Source organism: Elephas maximus, chromosome 6 (genome assembly GCF_024166365.1).
Source record: "Elephas maximus indicus isolate mEleMax1 chromosome 6, mEleMax1 primary haplotype, whole genome shotgun sequence".
NCBI classification, from domain to species: domain Eukaryota; kingdom Metazoa; phylum Chordata; class Mammalia; order Proboscidea; family Elephantidae; genus Elephas; species Elephas maximus.
In genome coordinates, this window is record NC_064824.1 from 101,450,162 (window position 1) to 101,475,293 (window position 25,132).

Below are 25,132 nucleotides of genomic sequence, written 5' to 3' on the forward strand. Positions count from 1 at the left end.
TTTCTTTTTTCTTTTGTTTACTTGTTTTCTTTTTTGCATAACCAGTCATCTTTTGCATTAAAAAATCTTATGTTATTCTTTTCTCTTGGAACCCCTACACTTCAGAGGCTAATTTTTTTTTTCCCCTCAGAGGCTGATTTTGATTATTGCTTTTATTTTTCCAATTTGGGACTTAGCTTGAAATTGTCATCTGGGTCTGGAAACTTTACAGGATGTCCTATGATTAAAACCTAATCAAATTAAAGATTTGGTAAACTGGAGGGCTAAATTACTTAAGATCCAAAACCCAAAACCCACTGCTGTCTAGTCGATTCCGACTCATAGCGACCCCATAGGACAGAGTAGAACTGCCCTGTAGAGTTTCCAAGGAACGCCTGGCGGATTCGAACTGCTGACCTCTTGGTTAAGAGCCGTAGCACTTAACCACTACACCACCAGGGTTTCCATTACTTAAGATAGCTGTTTATAAATCTGCAAATTTATTTAGAGGTTGTTTCCTTTTTGGAAGAATAACCTGGAATCTGTAGCAAAAAAAAAAAAAAAAAATTATTTTGCATGTTTAATAGATATTGCTGTTGAGTTGATTCCGACTTATAGTGCCCCTATAGGACAGAGTAGAACTGCCCCATAGGGTTTCCAAGGAGCGCCTAGTGGGTTTGAACAGTTGACCTTTTGGTTAGCAGCTGTAGCTCTTAACCACTATACCACCAGAGTTTTCTTAACAGATTTAAGCAACACTAAAAAATTATATCTTAAGTATAATAAAAGTGCTGAAGAGATGGATCAGCATTTTTTTTTATTACTTTTTTGGTTACATTTGTTATTTTGAATAAAACTTTGATGTACTGGTTGAAATGAGAGTATAATATTAGGAGAAAAGGATAATGTTAGAATCTTTTTTTTCAGATCCTAACCCAGTGACCTCAGTGTAAAGTCTGCAGTTGCTTCTCAGTAGTTTTGCCTTTCTTGAGTAAGCCTGAAAGAGCTCTTGAATGAAGATGTCACAAGCTTATGGAGCCAAGTTTGTTAAAATTCTTGAAATAGACTTACCAAGAAAATCGCCAATTGAAGAAAGTTCTTACATTGCATAGGAACCTGCCTCCCCATAATTTCTGTCCTTTGAATCTAATGCTGTGTTCTTAGGCTGTATAGAACAGATCTAATTCCAAATGAGCTAATTTCCACATCGGCCGCTCTTTCATTAGATACACATTAAGTTTATAAATGTATTTCCAGTTGTGGTACCTGAAATTGGAAAACTGGTTTTCATATGAAGTAAAACAGTTTGTGCTGGTGTTACTATTTCTGTAATGGAAATGTATTTTATAATAGAAAAATATGCTGTACATTATTGTTAAATGATTATTTTATTAAAATACCCCTTCCCTCTTTTTTCCATTGCAGACAGAAAGTGCATGGGCTGAAGAGTATGCTGAAAAGAAGAAAGGATCTCACAAGCGTTCAGCATCCTGGGGCAGTACAGATCAACTTAAGGAGGTCAGGAAAATGGTTCCAAGGAAGTGGGTGTGGAAATTAGATGTTTGTTGGCTAGTTCCTTGAAGGTGTGGGCAGCAATGATTTGCCTAGTCATTGATTTTTCTTTTTAACTTGATAACTAGCAACAGAAAAAGTTATTGTGTTAATTTGATAAAGATTTGAATAGGGAAATGTACACATTATATGTTTGTCTTTTTTGTTATGGGAGTCCTTACCTATTTACATATAAAGTATCAGATGTGTAAAATTGTAGCAATAACAGCAAATTCACATGTAATATTTCCATATATGTTAGTATTTCTGTAATTCAGTAACCCAGTATAACCAAGTAGGTTATGGCTCTGTGCTTTGAGTGACTACTATTTTTCTATGCCTATAATTATGACATATTTGTATTTTACATGTAATGTAGAAATAAAACAAAAATCCAGTCAAGGACTAATAAATGGTGTATTTATTGAAATTTTATTTGTTTTATCTGTGAATAAATTTCATGGCTTGAATTGATGCTTAAATGCTATTTAATTTTTGAAGCTGTTGAAGATTAGCTTTTTAATTTAAAAATCTAAATAAAAGTTCATTCTCATTGTAAGGGCAATGAGGTAATCATTATCATTTTTAATTTTTTGTGAAAGCTGTACTGTAACTTATTCTAAGTGCTAAAAACTTCATTTGTTTAGTACTTGGGAAGCTTGAAGGCTTAGAACAATATTGGAACAAAATTCTTTTTCTCTTTAAAAACAAAGATAAATACATATATATACACACATGCACGTATATAATACAAATTTTTAATCATTAAGATTTTGTGATATGATCTAAGACTGAAAGTGTGTGTTTACTAAGGCTGAGGTTTACCGATTATTTTGAAATGAGGATGTGTTTTTAATGTAGTATGGAAAATATTCTGGTGTACTTGTTATTTTTCCCTTTTCAGATCGCAAAATTACGTCAACAGTTGCAGAGAAGTAAACACAGCAGTCGGCATCATCGAGATAAAGAAAGACAGTCTCCATTCCATGGCAACCATGCAGCTATTAACCAGTGTCAGGTAGGAGCATAGATGCTATGAAATGTAGACAAGGGGTTTGTTGTTCCTGTGATGGTGATGTATTATTTCATAGGTAACTGTTTAGGACAAAAATGTTTGAAAATATATTTGAAACAGAGATTAAATATTAAATCACAGCCTTCGTAAAAACAAACAGTATTACATGGACAAAATGATGTTTTCTTTTAGTGACCTGAGATATGACTTTTAGGAGACATAGCTAAATGCGTATCTTGATTTACCACATTTTTATCTTTATCGGTTCAGTATATCGGAGGCAGAATAATATGGAGATGATAAGCATTGGCTATGGAACCAGACCCTTGGCAAGTAACTTATCCTTTCTAAGTCTCAGTTTCCTCATCTGAAGATTGGGGATAATAATACCTGTCTTCTGAAGTCTTTTGGTAGGAAAAAGCCTTTAGCTGCTATGATTCCTTAATAGAGTCTATGAGCTGTATTTGATAGCTCATCCAGGGAGCACTTCTCTTTAACTGAATTGACATTGGCTAGGGTCACTTGGCAAGGCCACCAGTTGTCTATCAGCTTACTGTAATGTGGTAGGTTGCATGTTGCGATAATGCTGGAAGCAATGCCACTGGTATTTCAGATACCAGCAGAATCACCATGGTTTCACCAGATCTTCCAAACTAAGTTAAGCCTAGGAGGAAAGGCCTGGTGATATACTTCTGAAAATTAGCCAGTGAAAACCCTATGGATCACAGAATATTATCTAAGACTTTGACTTGCTTACTTTGGACATGTCATCAAGAGGGACAGATCACCGGAGAAGGACATCATGTTGGTAAAGTGGAGGGTCAGTGAAGGCAAGGGAAACCCACAGTAAGGTGGATTGACATGATGACTGCAACAGTGGACTCAAACACACCAACTGTCATGAAGATGGTACAGGAATGGGCAAGTTTTGTTCTGTTATACATGGGATCTCCATAAGTTGGAGCTGACTTGATGGCAACTGTAACAGCCTTGGCAAGGAGAGAACAAGTTCATTTCAGGTCCCACGAATGGGGGAGCTTGAATTCAGTTTTCTATCTCAACAATTTTTTTATCTCAATAATAAGATGGTAGCCCCTGGGAAGTGGAGGGAAACTATAGGAGACCTAGTTCTTTAACTTCTAAGTTTTTTTTGTAGGACTGGAGTTACCAAACTATGGCCTGCAGGCCAAGTCTGGCCTACCTCCTGTTTTTGTAAGTAATGTTTTATTGAAACACAACTGCACTCATTTATGTATTATCTGTGGCTCCTTTTGTGCTACAACAGTACAGTTGAGTAGTTGCAACAGAGACTGTTGCAAAGCCAAAAATATTTACGATTTGCCCATTTACAGAAAAATTTTGCCAGTTGCCTTTATAGGATGACAGCTTCTGATGATTGGCAACTATATGTGAATTGTTTTAAAAAGAGGATGGGGTATAGGTATGTACTTTTTCAAACTGTTTTTGTTCTAAAATATTGATTAAAAAAAAAACCCCATTGCCGTCGAGTCAATTCTGACTCATAGCAACCCTATATTGATGATACATGGGTCAAATTTGACCTATAAATATTGATACATGGGTCAAGTTTGACCTATAAACTTATACTTTGGTTGTAGTGTCCAGTAGCTTTCTTTCATATATATTTTAATTAAAAAAAATATGAATATACACTAATATACTTAAAAACCTAGACAAATTGGATTTAGTTCTGGAGAACTAGAAAATTGACAAAAAAGAAAGAAAAAATTGAATAGATTAATAACTATTGAACTTGGGATATTAATTAAACACCAAACCTTTTCTCCCCCAACAGGTTGTAGACCCATATGCTTTTACTGTTGAATTGCCAACCTTCCCCTCTCTCATTCATCCATAAATAATTTGTATTTCTAAGAGATAAGCCTTTTTTTTTTTTCTCCCTTTTCCACACTCCATATTTTTACTTCAAGTAGAACAGGTGTTAGGATATCCTCACTGAGTTAAGTGGTGGAATTTAGAAATTTGTGAAGTCATTTTTCAAATTTGCATTGAAATTGGCAATTTTAAGGGGCAGGAAAACTGAACAAATGGACATGTAGAACCCAGAGTGGAAAGGGAAAGGGGGAAGAGTGCTGACACATTGCAAAGACTGCAACCAATGTCACAAAACATTTTGTGTGTAAATTTCTGAATGAGAAATTAATTTGTGCTGTTAACTTTCACCTAAAATGCAATAAAATAAAATTAATAAAAAGACACCATTAAGAGACTAAAAAGGCAAGTACTCAAAAAAAAAAAAAGGCAATTTTAAAGTAGTATAAAAAAAACCCGAGGCGGGGCCAAGATGGCGGACTAGGTGGACGCTACCGCGGATCCCTCTTGCAACAAAGACTCGGAAAAACAATCTACGAACTCTGAACAACAAACACAAATTTAGAGATGGAGAACGAACAAATATGGGGAGACAGCGATTGTTTTCAGAGCCAGAAGCCAGCGTACCAGGCAGGTGACCTTCGGAGCCCGATTTGGGGCAGAGCCCAGGGGGGCAGACGGCACAGACAAGGGGCCCAGCCCTAGCCCCCGAACTCATCCCGGGAGGGAGCCCAGCCGGTTGGCGTGGGCGGAGTGGCGGTGCAGCCGGTGGGAGAAGTCCCCGGGAGGCAGTGACTGGTCTTGGAGCGGGGAGAGCAGCCTCCCAGCCGGGGAACTGTCCCGCCGGGAGATTGGCGGGGAGCGGGCGTGGCACGATCGCGGGGACCAGCTACATTTCCCCGAATTGACCCCGGGGGGGCCCAGTCGTTCGTGTGGGCAGGCCCACACAGTTCGCGCCAGCGGCGCGGCACGGCGCACCAGAGGGAGGAGTCCCTGGGAGGAAGTGACTGGTCTTGGAGCGGGGAGAGCAGTGTCCCAGCCGGAGAGCCGTCCCGCCGGGATTTTGGCGGGCGCGGGCGGGGCGTGAGTGCGGGGACCAACTACATTCCTCTGAATTGTCCCCGGGGGGGGCCCGGCCGTTCGTGTGGGAGGCGCCCACCTAGTTCGCGCGAGCGGCGCGCCGGAGGGAGAAGACCCCGGGAGGAAGTGACTGGTCTTGGAGCGGGGAGAGCAGCGTCCCAGCTGGGGAGCCGTCCAGCCGGGATTTTGGCGGGCGTGGGCGGGGCGTGAGCGCGGGGATCAGCTACATTTCCCTGAATTGACCCTGGGAGGGTCCCAACCAGTGCGCGCGGGCCCAGCCGGTTCGTGCGGGCGGTGGGGCGGAGCAGCCAGTGGAAGAAGTCCCCAGGAGGCAGTGGCTGGTCTTGGAATGGGGAGAGCGACACCCCAGCCGGGACGTGCAGCCGTGACTCAGGCGTGGGGACCTGCTCCGCTCTCCTGAGCTGACCCCAGTTCGCGGGAGCGGCGGTTCGCGGGAGCGGCGCGCGACACGGCTGGCGGGACGGGGAGTCCCCGGGAGGCAGCGACTGATTTTGGAGACGGGAGTGTACTGTCCCAGTAGGGGAGACTTAACCTTCGGGGTGGGACTGACAGCGGAGGATCTGACCGTGACGCCAGCGGGCCAGAACCCCCGGGGGGCAATCTCCACACAGCCAGTACATATAGGCGATGCGCCCTGCGGAAATCTCAGATATGAGAGTCATTCCAAGTAAGACAAACAACTCTGGCTATATTCTGAGGTGCTACACTCCTAGCTCTCTGATCCCTCCCCCAGCCTCCCCAGGCAGCTCCATTAACATCCGAATAGCCTGAGCCAGAGGGAGAACTCTGATAGGGATCTGACTGCATTTTTTTTTAGCGGATTTTCTGGAAAAATTAGGTTCCCAGTGATGGCTCGGAGACAGCAGTCCATATCAAACCACATAAAGAAGCAGACCATGACAGCTTCTCCAACCCCCCAAACAAAAGAATCAAAATCTTTCCCAAATGAAGATACAATCCTGGAATTATCAGATACAGAATATAAAAAACTAATTTACAGAATGCTTAAAGACATCACAAATGAAATTAGGCTAACTGCAGAAAAAGCCAAGGAACACACTGATAAAACTGTTGAAGAACTCAAAAAGATTATTCAAGAACATAGTGGAAAAATTAATAAGTTGCAAGAATCCATAGAGAGACAGCATGTACAAATCCAAAAGATTAACAATAAAATTACAGAATTAGACAACGCAATAGGAAGTCAGAGGAGCAGACTCGAGCAATTAGAATGTAGACTGGGACATCTGGAGGACCAGGGAATCAACACCAACGTAGCTGAGAAAAAAATCAGATAAAAGAATTAAAAAAAATGAAGAAACCCTAAGAATCATGTGGGACTCTATCAAGAAGGATAACTTGCGAATGATTGGAGTCCCAGAACACGGAGGGGGGACAGAAAACACAGAGAAAATAGTTGAAGAACTCCTGACACAAAACTTCCCTGACGTCATGAAAGACGAAAGGATGTCTATCCAAGATGCTCATCAAACCCCATTTGAGATTGATCCAAAAAGAAAAACACCAAGACATATCATCATCAAACCTGCCAAAACCAAAGATAAAGAGAAAATTTTAAAAGCAGCCAGGGAGAAAAGAAAGATTTCCTTCAAGGGAGAATCAATAAGAATAAGTTCAGACTACTCAGCAGAAACCATGCAGGCAAGAAGGGAATGGGACGACGTATATAGAGCACTGAAGGAGAAAAACTGCCAACCAAGGATCATATATCCAGCAAAACTCTCTCTGAAATACGAAGGAGAAATTAAGATATTTACAGATAAACACAAGTTTAGAGAATTTGCAAAAACCAAACCAAGGCTACAAGAAATGCTAAAGGAGATTGTTTGGTCAGATGACCAATAATATCAGATACCAGCACAATACAAGGTCACAAAACAGAACGTCCTGATATCAACTCAAATAGGGAAAGCACAAAAACAAACAACTTAAGATTAATTCTAAAAAATAAATAAACAAAATAATACACATAACAGGGAATCATGGAAATCAATAGATAAAATATCACAATAATCAAAAATAGGGACTAAATAGAGGAGGCATTGAACTGCCAAATGGAGAGTGATACAAGGCGATATAGAACGATACAAGTTAGGTTTTTTACTTAGAAAAATAGGGGTAAATAATAAGGTAACCACAAAAAGGAATATCAACTCCATAACTCAAGAAAAAAGTCAAGAAAAACGTAACGACTCAACTAACATAAAGTTAAACATTATGAAAATGAGGATCTCACAATCTACTAAGAAAAACGTCTCAGCACAAAAAAGTGTGTGGAAAAATGAAATGGCCAACAACACACATGAAAAGGCATCAAAGTGACAGCACTAAAAACTTATTTATCTATAATTACACTGAATGTAAATGGACTAAATGCACCAATAAAGAGACAGAGAGTCACGGACTGGATAAAGAAACACGATCCATCTATATGCTGCCTACAAGAGACACACCTTAGACTTAGAGACACAAACAAACTAAAACTCAAAGGATGGAAAAAAATATATCAAGCAAACAATAAGCAAAAAAGAAGAGGAGTAGCAATATTAATTTCTGACAAAATAGACTTTAAACTTATATCCTCCACAAAGGATAAAGGACACTACATAATGATAAAAGGGACAATTGACCAGGAAGACATAACCATATTAAATATTTATGCACCCAATGACAGGGCTGCAAGATACATAAATCAAATTTTAACAGAACTGAAAAGTGAGATAGACACCTCCACATTTATAGTAGGAGACTTCAACACACCACTTTCGGAGAAGGACAGGACATCCAGTAAGAAGCTCAATAGAGACACGGAAGACCTACTTACAACAATCAACCAACTTGACCTTATTGACTTATACAGAACTCTCCACCCAACTGCTGCAAAATATACTTTTTTTTCTAGTGCACATGGAACACTCTCTAGAATAGACCACATATTAGGTCATGAAACAAATCTTTGCAGAATCCAAAACATCAAAATATTACAAAGCATCTTCTCAGACCACAAGGCATTGAAACTAGAAGTCAATAACAGAAAAACTAGGGAAAAGAAATCAAATACTTGGAAAATGAACAATACCCTCCTGAAAAAAGACTGGGTTATAGAAGACATCAAGGAGGGAATAAGGAAATTCTTAGAAAGCAACGAGAATGAAAATACTTCCTATCAAAACCTCTGGGACACAGCAAAAGCAGTGCTCAGAGGCCAATTTATATCTATAAATACACACATACAAAAAGAAGAAAGAGCCAAAATCAGAGAACTGTCCCTACAACTTGAACAAATACAAAGTGAGCAACAAAAGAACCCATCAGGCACCAGAAGAAAACAAATACTAAAAATTAGAGCTGAACTAAATGAATTAGAGAACAGAAAAACAGTTGAAAGAATTAACAAAGCCAAAAGCTGGTTCTTTGAAAAAATTAACAAAAGTGATAAACCATTGGCTAGACTGACTAAAGAAAAACAGGAAAGGAAACAAATAACCCAAATAAGAAACGAGAAGGACCACATCACAACAGAGCCAAATGAAATCAAAAGAATCATTTCAGATTAGTATGAAAAATTGTACTCTAACAAATTTGAAAACCTAGAAGAAATAGATAAATTCTTGGAACAATATTACCTACCTAAACTAACACATTCAGAAGTAGAACAACTAAATAGACCCATAACAAAAAAAGAGATTGAAATGGTAATCAAAAAACTTCCAACAAAAAAAAAGTCCGGGCCCAGATGGCTTCACTGCAGAGTTCTACCAAACCTTCAGAGAAGACTTAACACCATTACTATTGAAGGTATTTCAAAGGATAGAAAAAGACGGAATACTACCCAACTCATTCTATGAAGCTACCATCTCCTTGATACCAAAACGAGGTAAAGACATTACAAAAAAAGAAAATTTTAGACCTATATCCCTCATGAACATAGATGCAAAAATCCTCAACAAAATTCTAGCCAATAGAATCCAACAACACATCAAAAAAATAATTCACCCTGATCAAGTGGGATTTATACCAGGTATGCAAGGCTGGTTTAATATCAGAAAAACCATTAATGTAATCCATCACATAAATAAAACAAAAGACAAAAACCACATGATCTTATCAATAGATACAGAAAAGGCATTTGACAAAGTTCAACACCCATTTATGATAAAAACTCTAACCAAAATAGGACTTGAAGGAAAATTCCTCAACATAATAAAGGGCATCTATGCAAAGCCAACAGCCAATATCACTCTAAATGGAGAGAACCTGAAAGCATTTCCCTTGAGAACGGGAACCAGACATGGATGCCCTTTATCACCGCCCTTATTCAACATCGTACTTGAAGTCCTAGCCAGGGCAATTAGGCTAGACAAAGAAATAAAGGGTATCCAGATTGGTAAGGAGGAAGTAAAGCTATCACTATTTGCAGATGACATGACCGTATTCATGGAAAACCCTAAGGAATCCTCCAGAAAACTACTGAAACTAATAGAAGAGTTTGGAAGAGTCTCAGGATATAAAATAAACATACAAAAATCACTTGGATTCCTCTACATCAACAAAAAGAACACTGAAGAGGAAATAACCAAATCAATACCATTCACAGTAGCCCCCAAGAAGATAAAATACTTAGGAATAAATCTTACCAAGGATGTAAAAGACCTATACAAAGAAAACTATAAAACTCTGCTACAAGAAATTCAAAAGGACATACTTAACTGGAAAAACATACCCTGCTCATGGATAGGAAGACTTAACATAGTAAAAATGTCTATTCTACCAAAAGCCATTTATACATATCACGCACTTCCAATCCAAATACCAATGTCATACTTTAAGGGGATAGAGAAACAAATCACTAATTTCGTATGGAAAGGAAAGAACCCCCGGATAAGCAAAACATTACTGAAAAAGAAGAAGAAAGTGGGAGGCCTCACCCTACCTGATTTCAGAACCTATTATATAGCTACAGTAGTCAAAACAGCCTGGTACTGGTACAACAACAGGCACATAGACCAATGGAACAGAATTGAGAATCCAGATATAAATCCATCCACGTATGAGCAGCTGATATTTGACAAAGGACCAGTGTCAGTCAATTGGGGAAATAATAGTCTTTTTAACAAATGGTGCTGGCATACCTGGATATCCATTTGCAAAAGAATGAAACAGGACCCATACCTCACACCATGCACAGAAACTAACTCCAAGTGGATGAAAGACCTAAACATAAAGACTAAAACGATAAAAATCATGGAAGAAAAGATAGGATCTACCCTAGGAACCCTAATACAGGGCATAAACAGAATACAAAACATTACCAAAAATGATGAAGAGAAACCAGATAACTGGGAGCTCCTAAAAATCAAACATCTATGCTCATGTAAAGACTTCACCAAAAGAGTAAAAAGACCACCTACAGACTGGGAAAGAATATTCAGCTATGACATCTCAGACCAGCGTCTGATCTCTAAAATCTACATGATTCTGTCAAAACTCAACCACAAAAAGACAAACAACCCAATCAAGAAGTGGGCAAAGGAGATGAACACACATTTCACTAAAGAAGATATTCAGGCAGCCAACAGATACATGAGAAAATGCTCCCGATCATTAGCCATTAGAGAAATGCAAATTAAAACTACGATGAGATTCCATCTCACACCAACTAGACTGGCATTAATCCAAAAAACACAAAATAATAAATGTTGGAGAGGCTGCGGAGAGATTGGAACTCTCATACACTGCTGGTGGGAATGTAAAATGGTACAACCACTTTGGAAATCCATCTGGCGTTATCTTAAACAGTTAGAAATAGAATTACCATACAACCCAGAAATCCCACTCCTCGGAATATACCCTAAAGATACAAGAGCCTTCACACAAACAGGTATATGCACACCCATGTTTATTGCAGCTCTGTTTACAATAGCAAAAAGCTGGAAGCAACCAAGGTGTCCATCAACGGATGAATGGGTAAATAAATTGTGGTATATTCACACAATGGAATACTACGCATTGATAAAGAACAGTGACGAATCTCTGAAACATTTCATAACATGGAGGAATCTGGAAGGCATTATGCTGAGCAAAATTAGTCAGAGGCAACAGGACAAATATTGTATAAGACCACTATTATAAGATCTTGAGAAATAGAAAAAACTGAGAAGAACACACACTTTTGTGGTTACGAAGGGGGGAGGGAGGGAGGGAGGGAGGGAGAGGGTTTTTTATTGATCAATCAGTAGATAAGAACTGCTTTGGGTGAAGGGAAAGACAACACTCAATACATGGAAGGTCAGCCCAGTTGGACTGGACTAAAAGCAAAGAAGTTTCCGGGATAAAATGAATGCTTCAAACATCAGCGGACCAGGGGCTGGGGTCTGGGGAACATGGTTTGAGGGGACTTCTAAGTCAATTGGCAAAATAATTCTATCATGAAAACATTCTGCATCCCACTTTGAAATGTGGCGTCTGGGGTCCTAAATGCTAACAAGCGGCCATCTAAAATACATCAATTGGTCTCAACCCACCTGGAGCAAAGGAAAATGAAGAACACCAAGGTCACACAGCAACTAAGAACCGAAGAGACAGAAAGGGCCACATGAACCAGAGACCTGCGTCATCCTGAGACCAGAAGAACTAGTTGGTGCCCGGCCACAATCGATGACTGCCCTGTCAGGGAGCACAACAGAGAACTCCTGAGGGAGCAGGAGATCAGTGGGATACAGACCCCAAATTCTCATAAAAAGACCATACTTAATGGTCTGACTGCGACTAGAGGAATCCCGGCGGCAATGCTCCCCAAACCTTCTGTGGGCACAGGACAGGAACCATCCCCGAAGACAACTCATCAGACATGAAAGGGACTGGTCAGTGGAGGGGAGAGAGATGCTGATGAAGCGTGAGCTAATTAAATCAGGTGGACACTGGAGAGTGTGTTGGCAACTCTTGACTGAAGGGGGGATGGGAAGATAGAGAGAGAGGGAAGACGGCAAAATTGGCACGAAACGAGAGACTGAAAGGGCTGACTCAACAGGGGGAGAGCAAGTGGGAGAAGGGAGTAAGATGTATGTAAACTTACATGTGACAGACTGATTGGAATTGTAAATGTTCACTTGAAGCTTAATAAAAGTTAATTTAAAAAAAAAAAAAAAACCCATTGCTGTTGAGTCAATTCTGACTCATAGCGATCCTCCAGGACACAGTAGAACTGCCCCACAGGGTTTCCAAGGAGCACCTGGTGGATTCAAACTGCTGACTTTTTGATTAGCAGCTGTAGCACTTAACCACTACGCTACTAGTATGAAAAAAAAAAAAAAGTATCCCAAATTCCCTTTTTTCCCTTGCAAGTTGAGTTTGCTTAATAAAGACTGTTGGAGCTTTCATGAAATCTGTGTTTGCTTAATTCTAGAGAATCATTTTGCAGAGAAAATAAGGACTAGTAAATAGAGCAACTGGGAAAATAAGTTCATGTAGCTTGAGTTTTGTACACTTGACACACCAAATATCTTGACTGCTTAACTTGTTTTGTTGAATGTTAATAACGAACCACAGACCAGGCATATATACATCATGATAGCTGTGAAAGTGGTATTCGTGTTCCACGCATTGTTGCATTCTGTGTGTACTTTTGATCCATCTATACGGTGTTTATTAAATATCTCCCCCATGTCTGTTACTATAATACTCATGCAGTGGTAAATGAAGTATTGGGGCTTTCCGCCATCAAGTCTCATTGGATAGATGTAAGTAACCAGTTAATGATAATACAGTGCAATAGATGCATTGGCAGGGAGAGTTCAGAGTGCTTTAGAAGGAGTATTTATCCCTGGCCTGGGGATGGAAGCATCTAGAAAGCCTTCTCATAGGCTTTTTCTATTTCATCATCTGGACCGGGGATACTATAGTTGTAGTGGTCTAGGGGAGGGAGGGTTTGGAAGAAAAGAGACAGTAAGGTAGAGTTGGAAAAAACTTAACTTTCTCGTGAGGAATGAGAGACATTGTACTTTAAAAAATGAAAATTGATACTTTGCACTGCAGACACTGCTACTCTTGGACATGCTTGCTGTTCTTGAGTTTTTAAAGATTTTTCCATTTAGAAATCAAAAGAATAGGTACTTTATTACAGAGTATACCTGTAGCTTAGAATAGCTGGATACCAGGTAAGAGTTCAGTGATAGCTGGAGGATAGAAATAAAGTGATGGTGACAGGACAAGAGGAATCAAGGCCATGTGGAGACCTCAAATCAAAAACCCTTAAGATGATGATGCTGTTAGGTGCCATTGAGCTGGTTCTAACTCATAGTGAACCTGTGTACAAGACAATGAAACACTCCCTGCTCCTGTGCCATCCTCACAGTCATTGCTGTTCGAGCCCATTGTTGCAGCCACTGTGTCAGTCTGTCTCATTGAGGGTCTTCTTTTTCGCTGACCCTCTGCTTTACCAAGCATGATGTCCTTCTCCAGGGACTGGTCCCTCCTGATGACATGTCTAGAGTACCTGAGACGAAGTCTTGCCATCTTTGCTTCTAAGGAGCATTCTGGCTGTATTTCTTCCGAGACAGATTTGTTCGTTCTTCTGGCAGTCAAGGTATATTTAGTACTCTTCGCCAACACCATAATTCAAAGGCATCAATTCTTCTTTAGTCGTCCTTATTCATTGTCCAGCTTTTGCATGCATATAAGGAGGTTGAAAATACAATGGCTTGGGTCAGGTGCACCTTAGTCCTCAAAGTAACATCTTTGCTTTTTAACACCTTCCTGACTCTGTTATGTATGACCACAGTCTTATTCCCACATTTTGAAGTAGACACTTAAGTTATAATGGAGATTGACCTTGGGAGATTCGGTGTTGGCCAAACCCCTTGGTGTCCTTTTTTGGCTAATTCTCAGTTATTTTAATTTTATCTTTATTTTTAAACTCGTGTGTCTATGTGTATGTGTATGGAATATAGAAAGAGAGAATGTAAATGGAAAGTAAAGCCTTAAAAGGGTAGTTACCTAATTAAAAACCTAATTGACTGCAATTTACTGAAGCATTTTGCTTTGAGGAGAATCAAAAGCTAAGAAACCAGGAAGTGTTGTTCTTTATGTTTCCAAAGGGCAGATCTTATGAGAGAGCGACTTTTACCTCAGTACACACAAGGAGAACTTTTCTACTTTCAGAGCTGTCTAAAGATGTGCCCTCAGTAAATCTAGTAACCCACTTAAATTTTATATATGTTTTTATATTTAGAAATACAAATTTTATTCTAGAAACCTGTGTAGATATAGGAAAAAATGAAGTTTTTATATAAATGTGTGTATGTATATATATATATAAAAATATATACATATATATATACATATTTTTTTTTTTTGGAAACCCTGGTGCCATAGTGGTTAAGAGCTATGGCTGCTAACCAAAAGGTCGGTAGTTCGAATCTACCAGGCGCCCCTTGGAAACCCCACGGGGCAGTTCTACTCTGTCCTGTAGGGTCACTATGAGTTGGATTTGACTCGACGGCAATGGGTTATATATATTTTTAATCTCTTAAATTCCTTAAGAGCCCTTGAAATGAAGGATAAAAGTTTAAGTACAATCATTTTTTGCTATTTTTTAGAATGTAGTTTATGTTAGGAGTGAAATTAAAGGCTTATTCTTCTGTTTCTGAAACAATAATATGTTTAGTGAAGAAAATCTTTTCCCAAGCAGCTTGGGTGGATTGTTTTTCTTCTGATCCTGTAACTATTTACTAGTTAAATTAATTATAGTTGAACCTTTGCTTCATTTATTTAAAATGGTGTGTTGGTCTTAGAACAATGGCTCCCTTCCTTCCTTCCTTCCTTCCTTCCTTCCTTCCTTCCTTCCTTCCTTCCTTCCTTCCTTCCTTCCTTCCTTCCTTCCTTCCTTCCTTCCTTCCTTCCTTCCTTCCTTCCTTCCTTCCTTCCTTCCTTCCTTCCTTCCTTCCTTCCTTCCTTCCTTCCTTCCTTCCTTCCTCCCTTCCTCCCTCCCTCCCTCCCTCCCTCCCTCCCTCCCTCCCTCCCTCCCTCCCTCCCTCCCTCCCTCCCTCCCTCTCCCCCTCCCCTCCTTCCCTCCTTCCTTCCCTCCCTTTACTTCTTTTCAGGATACTGAACAATTGATAAATACTTGCTGCTTTGTATGTTATATCTGAGAAAAACTTATTATTAAATGTGTAGGGTGTGACTTCTTTAGCAACCTTGAAAGACACTAGAAGGCATCAGCAAACCAGAAGTACAGAGTTAGTTATTACTCTGGCAGGTCCTGTGTTTGTGCATTTCTCATTATAAAGTCAGAAAACTTAAGCTGTCTGCACTTAAGCAAGCTTACTAACAGATTTTTATGGTTCTAAAATCCAAGATTAACAATTTCCAAAAACCTTGACAGATTGTTTCTTTCTTATGGTTTCCTATAACGTAGCAGCTATAAAGCAAATGCATAGCTGGAACTAGTGTGAAAATGGCATCTAATGCAAGCTGTTATATATGTTGTTTTCTGACAGTTATAAGAGGAAATTAAATTTAGAACTGAATACCTTTTCACTCAGTAAAAAAAAAAAGATTGTAGTATATGTGTTAATAACTCCTGAGATCTTTCTTAGTTTTCACCTAAGTTCCCCATCACCTCATTATTTCCTGACACAAGAAGAATTCAGGCACAGGCTGTATGGCTGCATGACAGAAATGTTCCAATACGCTCACCCGCTACAGACTAGGGAGCCGGAAGTTTCTTTTAACCCCCTAGCTTTTTTAGCCTGAATCAGTTCCCTGTCACCTCATTATTTCCTTCTCTATTTCTGTTTCTATCTTAAGAAAGATTTCTTTTCTTCCTTGACCCATCAAGGACCAAAAGGTGGTCTTAGCTTCTTCACTGTCCCACCATCTTATCTCTGAAGCAAGTATATATCAAATTTGAGAGTTTTAAAAGACTTTGTGAGGGAGCTCTGGTGGCACAGTGGTTAAAGCCTTTGGCTGTGAACCAAAAGGTCGGCAGTGTGGACCCACCATTGGCTCCTAGTGAGAAAGATGTGGCAGTCTGCTTCTGTAAAGATTTACAGGTTTGGAAATCCTGTTGGCCAGTTTACTCTGTCCTCTAGGGTCACTATGAGTTGGAATCAACTCAATGGCAGTGGATTTGCTTTTTGAGATTTAAAAGAGCAGATTAAGCAAGCAGCCAGTAAGCACAGTTGGGAGGAACTAGATGCTATGCCACGTGAGATCTCCAGGGAACCAAGAAATAGAAGCTGAAAAGAGACAAGGACATTCCCCCAGAGCCAATAGAGAGAGAAAGTCTTCTCTAGAGCTGGTGCCCTGAATTTAGACTTCTAGCCTCCTAACTGTGAGAAAATAAACTTCTGTTTGTTAAGACCACCCACTTGTGGTATTTCTGATACAACAGCACTAGATAACTAAGATATGTGCTGTAGACAGTTTCAGTGATGCTCTTGAGCATTATTTCACTGAAGTTAAAAATAGCAAAGTGAGCACCTGGAAGTTAGGATTGGGGTGGAGGATGCAAGTTATTAGGAGAAGAATGGTATGGAACATTAGGCTTTGGAGTTTGCCTTCCTCTTCTGGTCCCATCCTGATATCACCAGTCTGCCACAGGATGAGCCAGTGCTAGGTTGCTGATGGAGTTTGTGGGAAGCAGGGAAGTTACTGGCTTTGCAGCATTAAGGTAGAGATTTAAAGGAAGGAAATCTGAAGTTAAGCACTTAATTTGTATTAAAACGAACACTTTAGAAATAAAGATCAGATCCGATATGGTACTCATATATGTTTTGAATACTGTTTTTGAATATCTGCCTCTCATGGGTATTTGTGTTCTGAAACTTTTCAGGGTGAGTTGCATACATCATAGGCTTTTACCCCTAAATACATTAAGCATTTATTCCAGAGGGATAGTCTTGTACATAGCCACAGTAAGTTATCAACTTCAAGAAATTTAGCATTCATATATGGGTCTATTGTTTGTATTCCATAGGGAATTAGTTTTTATTAACCACTTAATTTGTGTCAGTACTGGATCAGGAAGTTTATAAATATTATCTCATATAATACAACTTTTTACTTATTTTTTAAAAAAATTTATTGTCAAATACAAAAGTTCACCATTTTAACCATTTTTACATGTACAATTCAGTGACATTAATTACACTCACCATGTTGAGCTACCATCACCACTATCCATTTCCAAAAGTTTTCATCACCTCAAACAGAAACTCAGTGGCCCTTCAGCAATAACTCTTGATTCCATTCTCCTCCCTTTCCGCCTCCAGGCAGGCCCTGGTAACCACTAATAAACTTTGGTCTGTATGCATTTGCCTATTCTAGATACTCCATATAAGTGGGATCATACAATATTTGCCCTTTTGTGCCTACTTATTTCACTCAGCATTTTTTCAAGCTTCATTCATGTCATAGCATTGTATGAGAATTTCATTTCACTTTACGGCTGAATAATATTCCATATGAATATACCACATTGTTTATCCATTCATCTATTGATGGACACTTGAGCTGTTTCCACTTTTTGGCTTTTGTGAATAGTGGTACAGTGAACATTGGTGTGCTAGTATCTGTTTGAGCTCTTACTTTCAAGTCTTTGGGGGAATATACCTAGGAGTGGAATTGCTGAGTCATATGGTAATTCTATGTTTTACTTTTCAGGGAACTACCAAGCTGATTTCCATAGGGTTGCATCATTTTACATTCCCACCAGCAGTGCACGAAGGTTCCAATGTCTCCACATCCTCGTGAACACTTGTTTCCGTTTTTCTGATAATAGCCATTCTAGTTAGTGTGAAGTCATATCTCATTGTGGTCTCACAACTTTTTAAAGTACAATTTTCCTCATTTTATAGATAAGGAAGCTCTCAGGGTTAAATAGTTTGCCATGTTCACAAAGTGGTAGAGATTCCGTCTAGGGTCTTACACAGAATGGCCAGCCTTGACGAGCAAAGATGTGTGTGTTCTAGGCTCTGTGGTAGGCAGTGGCAGTAGAAGATAAGACATAGTTTCTTTCCTCAGGCTCTTTGTAGAAAAACTAATCCAAAAGAAAAAAATATCACCTATAACTCCACTGCCCTGGTGTAGCTATTCCTGATGTTTTAGGGAATAATCTTTTCTTTAATCTGTATGAAATGTAAATATATGTTTGTGTTGTCATATGTATTATTGGCTTTTGTTTCTCTCTGTCTTCAACATTGCACTGGGTCCTAGTGCTTCTTCTGTGAAATGATTGATTTTTATTGTTTTAAAAATGTAGGTAATACAACATTTGTCAGTTCAACATTTTTCATGTATACCGTTCAGTGAGATCAATTACATCAGTTGTGTTGTGCAACCATCACCAACATCCTTTGTCAGATTTTCCATCACCATAAACAAAAACTCAGTGCTTTCTAAATAGTGATTTCCCCCATGACCTTATCCCTCCATTCCCTGTTAACCACAGTTAAACTCTGATTTCTATGTCTTATTCTAGGTACTTCATATTAGTGAGATCATACAATATATGTCCTTTTGTGATTGACTTATTTCACTCAACATAATGCTTTCAAGGTTTATCCATGTTGTGGCATGTGTCAGGACTTCATTTCTCTTTATTGATGAGTAATCGCCCATTGTATGTATATGCCACATTTTGCTTATCCATTCATCTGTTGATGGATGTTTGAGTTGTTTCCACCTTTCGGCTGTTGTGAATAGTGCTGCAATGAACAGTGGTACATATATATCTTCGCATTGCTGTTTTCAAGTCTCTTGGTGTGAAGGTTAAGGTTGTGTGTTAACTTGGCTAGGCTGTGATTCTCAGTGGTTTGGCAGATATTATGTAATCATTCTCCATTTTGTGATCTGATGTGAGCAGCCAATCATTTGAAAGGGGAGTTTCCTTAGGGGTGTAGCCTGCATCTAATATATATAAATGTTCTGGCAAACCTCACCCTCTTTGGATCCTGTATCCAATTCATTGTCCTCTGACCTTTGGTTCTTGAGACACGAGCCAGCAGCCTGCCATCTGACTGCTAATTTTGGGTTTGTCAGCCCCTGCTACCATATGAGTCAAGAGAAGCCTCCAGCCTGATGTCTAACCTACAGATTTGGGACTTGCCAGCCTCCACAACTGCATGAGCCATTTCCTAAGACATTTGGTACTAAGAAGGGAGGGTGCTGCTCTAACAGATACCTAAATTGTGGAAGTGGTTTTAGAATTGGGTAATGGGTAGAAGCTGGAAGAGTTTTAAGGTGCTTAATAGTAAAAGCCCAGATAGCCATGAAGAGACTGTTGGTAGAATTATGGATGTCAAATGCAGTTCTGGTGAGGGCTCAGAAGGAAGTGAGGAGAGCCATAGAGAAAGTCTCTATCGACTTAGAGAATACATATGGCACCAGCAACAGGATGTTGCTAGAAACGTGGATATTAAATGTGCTTCTAAAGAGGCTCTAAAAGAAAATGGTGAACATGTGATTGGACAACAGAGGTGATGCTTTTTATGCAGTGGCAAAGAACTTGTCTGGATTATGTTCAAATGTTCAGTAGAAGGTGGAACCTGTAAGTGATGAACTTGGATATCTGGCTAAGGAGGTGTCTAAGCAAGGTCTTAAAGGGGCCATGTGGTTTCTCTTTGCTGCTTATAATAAAATGTGAGAGAAAAAAGGTGGACTTAAAAATGAACTGTGCAAAAGGAAAACAGCTTAAAGATTTGGACAATTCTGTTGTACAAACTAAGGACATGTGTTCTAGAAGAGATGAACCCTGTGACTGATGGATCTAACCAGCTGCCACAAGGGAAAACCCAGCAGCTTATATACTAAAGGGGGCAGAGAGAATGAAAGGGGAGAATGCGGTCTGCCTCTTGGAATTCTAAGAGCAGGAAATAGGACAAAGGAGCTACATCTGTTGTCCTCCAAGAAATGAAAAGAACCATCCTTGGAGCAGCTCGGAGATCAGCTGAACTGTTGGAAGGATCATGGGAAGCAGGGTTTTCCCAGTTTCAAAGGGTGGGGCTGCAGTCTCCTGGATTTCAAAGGGTAGGGCCCCAGCCTCATAAATTTCAAAGAGTAGGATCTTTGCCAACTCGGTTCTGGAGTGTGGGGCTGCTGTTAAGGTGTTCCAGGAGGATAGGGCCACTGCCCAAAGCTGAGGGGGTGGGGCTGCCATGCCCAAGGGACAGAATGGGGTTTCCATGGCCATGGGGGTGGCATTGCCACTCAGATGGACTAGGAGAATGGGTCCTCCCAAAGCCGAGGGGGCAGGGGTGCCATCCCAGAGCACGTGGAAGGTGGAGCTGAAGCCCAGGGCAGAGGGGGCTTCCACCCAGAATCTAGAGAGCATAGCCAACACCCAGAGTATGGAGGGTGGGGCTGTTGCCCAGATGGTCCCAAAGAACAGAGGATTATTTTCAAGCCTTAAGAACTAATGTAAAAATTTCTGTTGGGTTTTGGACTTGCTGGGTGCCTGTTATCCCAGTTTCTCCTCTTGTAATGTCTACCTTGTGCCTGTTCCTCCATTGTACTTGGGAAACAGATAAGTTGTAGTTTCACAGTTCACAGATGAAAAGAAATTTTGCCCTAGGATGAAATACTCCTAAAGTCTCACCCATATTTGATTTAGATGATTCAGAAGATGAAATTTTGGACTTGGAGTGGATTTGAGACTTTTGGGGTGATATGATGGAGTGAATGTGTTTTACATGTGGGAAGGACATAAATTTCTGGGGACCAAGGGTTGAAATGTTATGGATTGAATTGTGTTCCCCTTTGCTGTGATAGATAACTTTTACATGGGCTTTCTCTCCATGGTTTTGTAACTCCAATCAAATGAGGTGCTTGTGGACCACCAAGGGGATTGGATAGCTTGCTAATAATGTAAATAAGGTGAATGGCACCCTTGTAGGGGGTGGGACCATGCAAATAAGGCATTTTAAACTCTAATGAGGAGATTGGTCAGTTTTGCCATCCTGCTAGGGTGGAAGGGAGACTCTCAACACCACCAAGAAAGAAGAGCCAGGAGCAGATTGCATCCTTTGGGTCCAGGAAATAAGAAAGCTGAGTGCCTTTGGGTAGGAGACTTGCTGGTGGAGTAGTAGGGTGCATCCAGGTACTAGACGGAGCTAGGTTTGCAGACCCACGGAGCTGGAACTGAATGCCTTCGGGCCGAGGCTTACTGGCAGAGTAGGGTTCCTCTGGGTACTTACTGGCAGAGCTGAAAGAGCTTTGTAACACTTGCCCGAGCAGGGCAGAGGCCAGGCCAAGGGCCAAGGGCCAAAAAGAGGCGTGCCTGTGGGCACTGCTGAGAAGAGACTGTCTGATTAAAGAATTATATTGTGAGCATTCCTGAAACTGAATCATAACCTATTACTTCCCTAATAAGCCCCATAACTCTAAGTATGGTCTGTGATTTTTGTGTGGCCATTGTAACAAATCATCAAACCTGGTAGAGAAGTAGAGATTACCGTGGGAGGGACAATTGCTGTCAGAATTGGTAGAAAGTTTGGAGGGAGGAGGTGTGCCTGACTTCTGCCTCATAGGAATCAGTCTTGGGCTGTTGATTTTTATTCTCCTTTCCCCTTGTGGAAAACCTTGGTGGTGTAGTAGTTATGAGCTATAGCTGCTAACCAAAAGGTCGGCAGTTCAAATCCACCAAGCACTCCTTGGAAACTCTGTGGGGCAGTTCTGCTTTGTCCTATAGATCACTATGAGTTGGAATCGACTTGACGGCAACGGGTTTGGTTGTGGTTTTTATCCCTTGTGAAGTTAGACAAGGAGCTCCGAAGCCCCTGGCGTGCCATTTTTACACCCCCAAAAATGTAAATCCTTATCTCTGCACCTGTGGTTATAATCTCATTTGGGAATGGGTTGTCTTTTTATGCTAATGAAGCAGGGTTAGTACAGGGTTTATCTTGAGTCAGCCTTTTCTGAGATATAAAAGAGATTAAACAAGTGAGTGAGCTAGGAGAGACGAGGGAAGAGACATGCCAAACCACAGGAAGATTGCCCAGGAGCAAAAGTTCAGAAAAGACAAGGACCTTCAGAGCTGACAGAGAAAGCCTTCACCTAGATCTGGCACCCTGAATTTAGACTTCTGGTCTCCTAAACTGCAAGAACATAAATTTCTGTTTCTTAAAACCATCCACTTGTGGTATTTCTGGTATAGCAGCAGTAGATAACTGTCGTGGATTGAATTGTATCCCCCCAAAATATCTGTCAACTGGGCTACGCCGTGATTCCCAGCATTGTGTGATTGTCCACCATTTTGTCATCTGATGTGATTTTCCTATGTGTTGTAAATCTACCTCTATGATATTAACGAGGCATGATTAGAGGTAGCTACATTAATAAGGCAGGACTCAATCTACAACATTAGGTTGTGTCTTTAAGTCAGTCTCTTTTGAGATATAAAAAAGAAAAGTGAGCAGAGAGACGGAAACCTCATAGCAGTGCCAGGAGCACAGCATGTTCTTTGGACCTGGGGTTCCTGGGTGGAGAAGCTCCTAGACCAGGGGAAGATTGATGACAAAGACCTTTCTCCAGAGCTGACAGAGATAGCCTTCCCTGGAGCTGGTGCCCTGAATTTGAACTACTAGCCTCCTAAACTGTGAGAAAACACATTTCTCTTTGTTAAAGCCATCCACTTGTGGTATTTCTGTTATAGCAACACTAGATAACTAAGACAATATGGGTTAGGCAGCGTGCCAGATGTCCTTTCATTTCTTTCTAACAACTTCTACTTGAGGTAAGTTGTATTGCTCCCATATTCCGTATGAGAAAACTGAGACTCGAGTGCCCAACCATAACTGAGCAGTGAAGAAGCACGGCCTCAGCACTCCAGATTGAAGCTTCCCCTTGCCTCATATTTCTCATCGACTTGTGTTTTCACAGAATTTTGTTATATTATGCTTAATTTTTTTTTTTTTATTATAAATGTGAACAGCAGTAAAAGCAGAAATGCAGGTTTAACACGAGGTTCTGTATTAGAGGACAAGGTTATTGCTCCTACCCATTGAATGAAAGTAATGATGTTTGACTAGAGGTTCTGCTAGTTTTCTCTCCTTGTCCCGCTTCCCCAGAAAGAGCTGTTTCAAAGAAACCTCCCCAAACGAGGGAAGGGTTAGTCATATCTTTTCCAGACAACAGGAAAATACACAAGATAATCTTCCTGCACACTATTGTTATGAATTTTGGCAGATGTATCTTTAATGTTTGTTTCATGTTCTATTTTGAGCATCTTATCAGGAAACCAAGTATTATTCAGATATATAATCAGTCATTCGTTTTCAAAAGTGCTATTGTACCAGAGAAAAGATTTTAAATTAAGGGGAAAAAAAAGTCATAGGGTTTGGAAAAAGAAGGAAAATGAATTGTATCACTTCCTTTCCTAAACAGAACTTAATTAAAGCCATTACAATGAAAGTATGAACAATTAACTTTCACATGGAAGTTATTTTCATTTCTGCAGTCTTGTTGCTATATGTATATATACTTTGGAAGTAATTTTTCCCAAGCAAAATATTTTTCTTTTTTATAACTTTTTTGTTTCTTTCCTGGAATAGAGATAATTGTGGCCCTGGGGACTTCTAAGTTATGTTCTGAAATCTTAACCAGTTATGATCATAAAATAATTTTTGTGATTGACATTCTTTTAGTATTTTCCTTTGTCCTTACTCCCTTTCCAGTCCATCACAGAGGTGAATAAACTTTTGAAATTCTACTGTGATCATTGGGATTTTGGCTTTAAATTATATTTTGTATGTACTGTGGAGCAAACTTTGTAACTCACACTTTTTGTGAAGCCTTTAAACTTTGACTTATTTGTGAGTTACTCATGTCAACTGGAAGTATACTTCAATCTAGAGAAAAAAAGGTAACGTTCAACCTTTCTTCTCACCTCCTTATCTCTTTTTTTTTAAGGCTCCTGTTCCAAAGAGTGCACTTATTCCAGTCATTCCCATCACCAAATCAACAGGCTCCCGGTTCCGGAATAGTGTGGAAGGACTAAATCAGGAGATTGAAATAATAATTAAAGAGACTGGGGAAAAGGAAGAGCAACTTATAGTAAGTATTTTTGTATCTTAAAATAAGTTTTACCCATGAACTCTTGTAACTATTAAAATATTCACAGTTTTGTTTTCCATATTTACTTAGGCTTCTTCTCGTTGAGAGGGAATGAAAATTTATCTCTTTTGAAAAACTTTGACATTGGCAAGTGAATGAAAAGTTTTCATTTCTTTTCACCTCATAGAGGCAACTGCTCTGACTTAAATTTGAATTCTTAAACAGAAATTTTATGTTTATATGTATTTAAAAATCACTAGACAGGTGATGATGTACTTCTCATTTGCTGTAACTTCACATAATACAAGTTTAGCTTACTAATTTTTGGGTGAGTGGGGGTTACATGATTCTACATGTTTATTGTTTGTCAGATACTCTGGTTGGCATGGTAGGCTATGTTACCATCATGAAGGGCAGTTAGAAACCATCTTCTGCTTACCCTTTCTACCAACTAGACTACACATAAGAATGGTTCATATGTAAGCCACAGTGAGAAAAATTCCTGTTTAGATTTTAAAACCATGTCACAGAGTATATTTATCTAAACCTCCATTCTTTAAT

General features: G+C 39.8%; 1 protein-coding gene across 2 annotated transcripts in view; it reads left to right on the top strand.

The window, feature by feature from the left end:
• The window catches only part of FAM117B (family with sequence similarity 117 member B), an 87,812-nt gene that overhangs the window by 42,951 nt on the left and 19,729 nt on the right, over nt 1-25,132 (top strand). For both annotated transcript variants that reach the window (XM_049887897.1, XM_049887898.1), the window contains exons 3-5: nt 1,405-1,497; nt 2,435-2,548; nt 24,428-24,571. In XM_049887897.1, the coding sequence (XP_049743854.1) occupies nt 1,405-1,497; nt 2,435-2,548; nt 24,428-24,571 (351 nt within the window). The remainder of the gene's footprint in view (nt 1-1,404; nt 1,498-2,434; nt 2,549-24,427; nt 24,572-25,132) is intronic.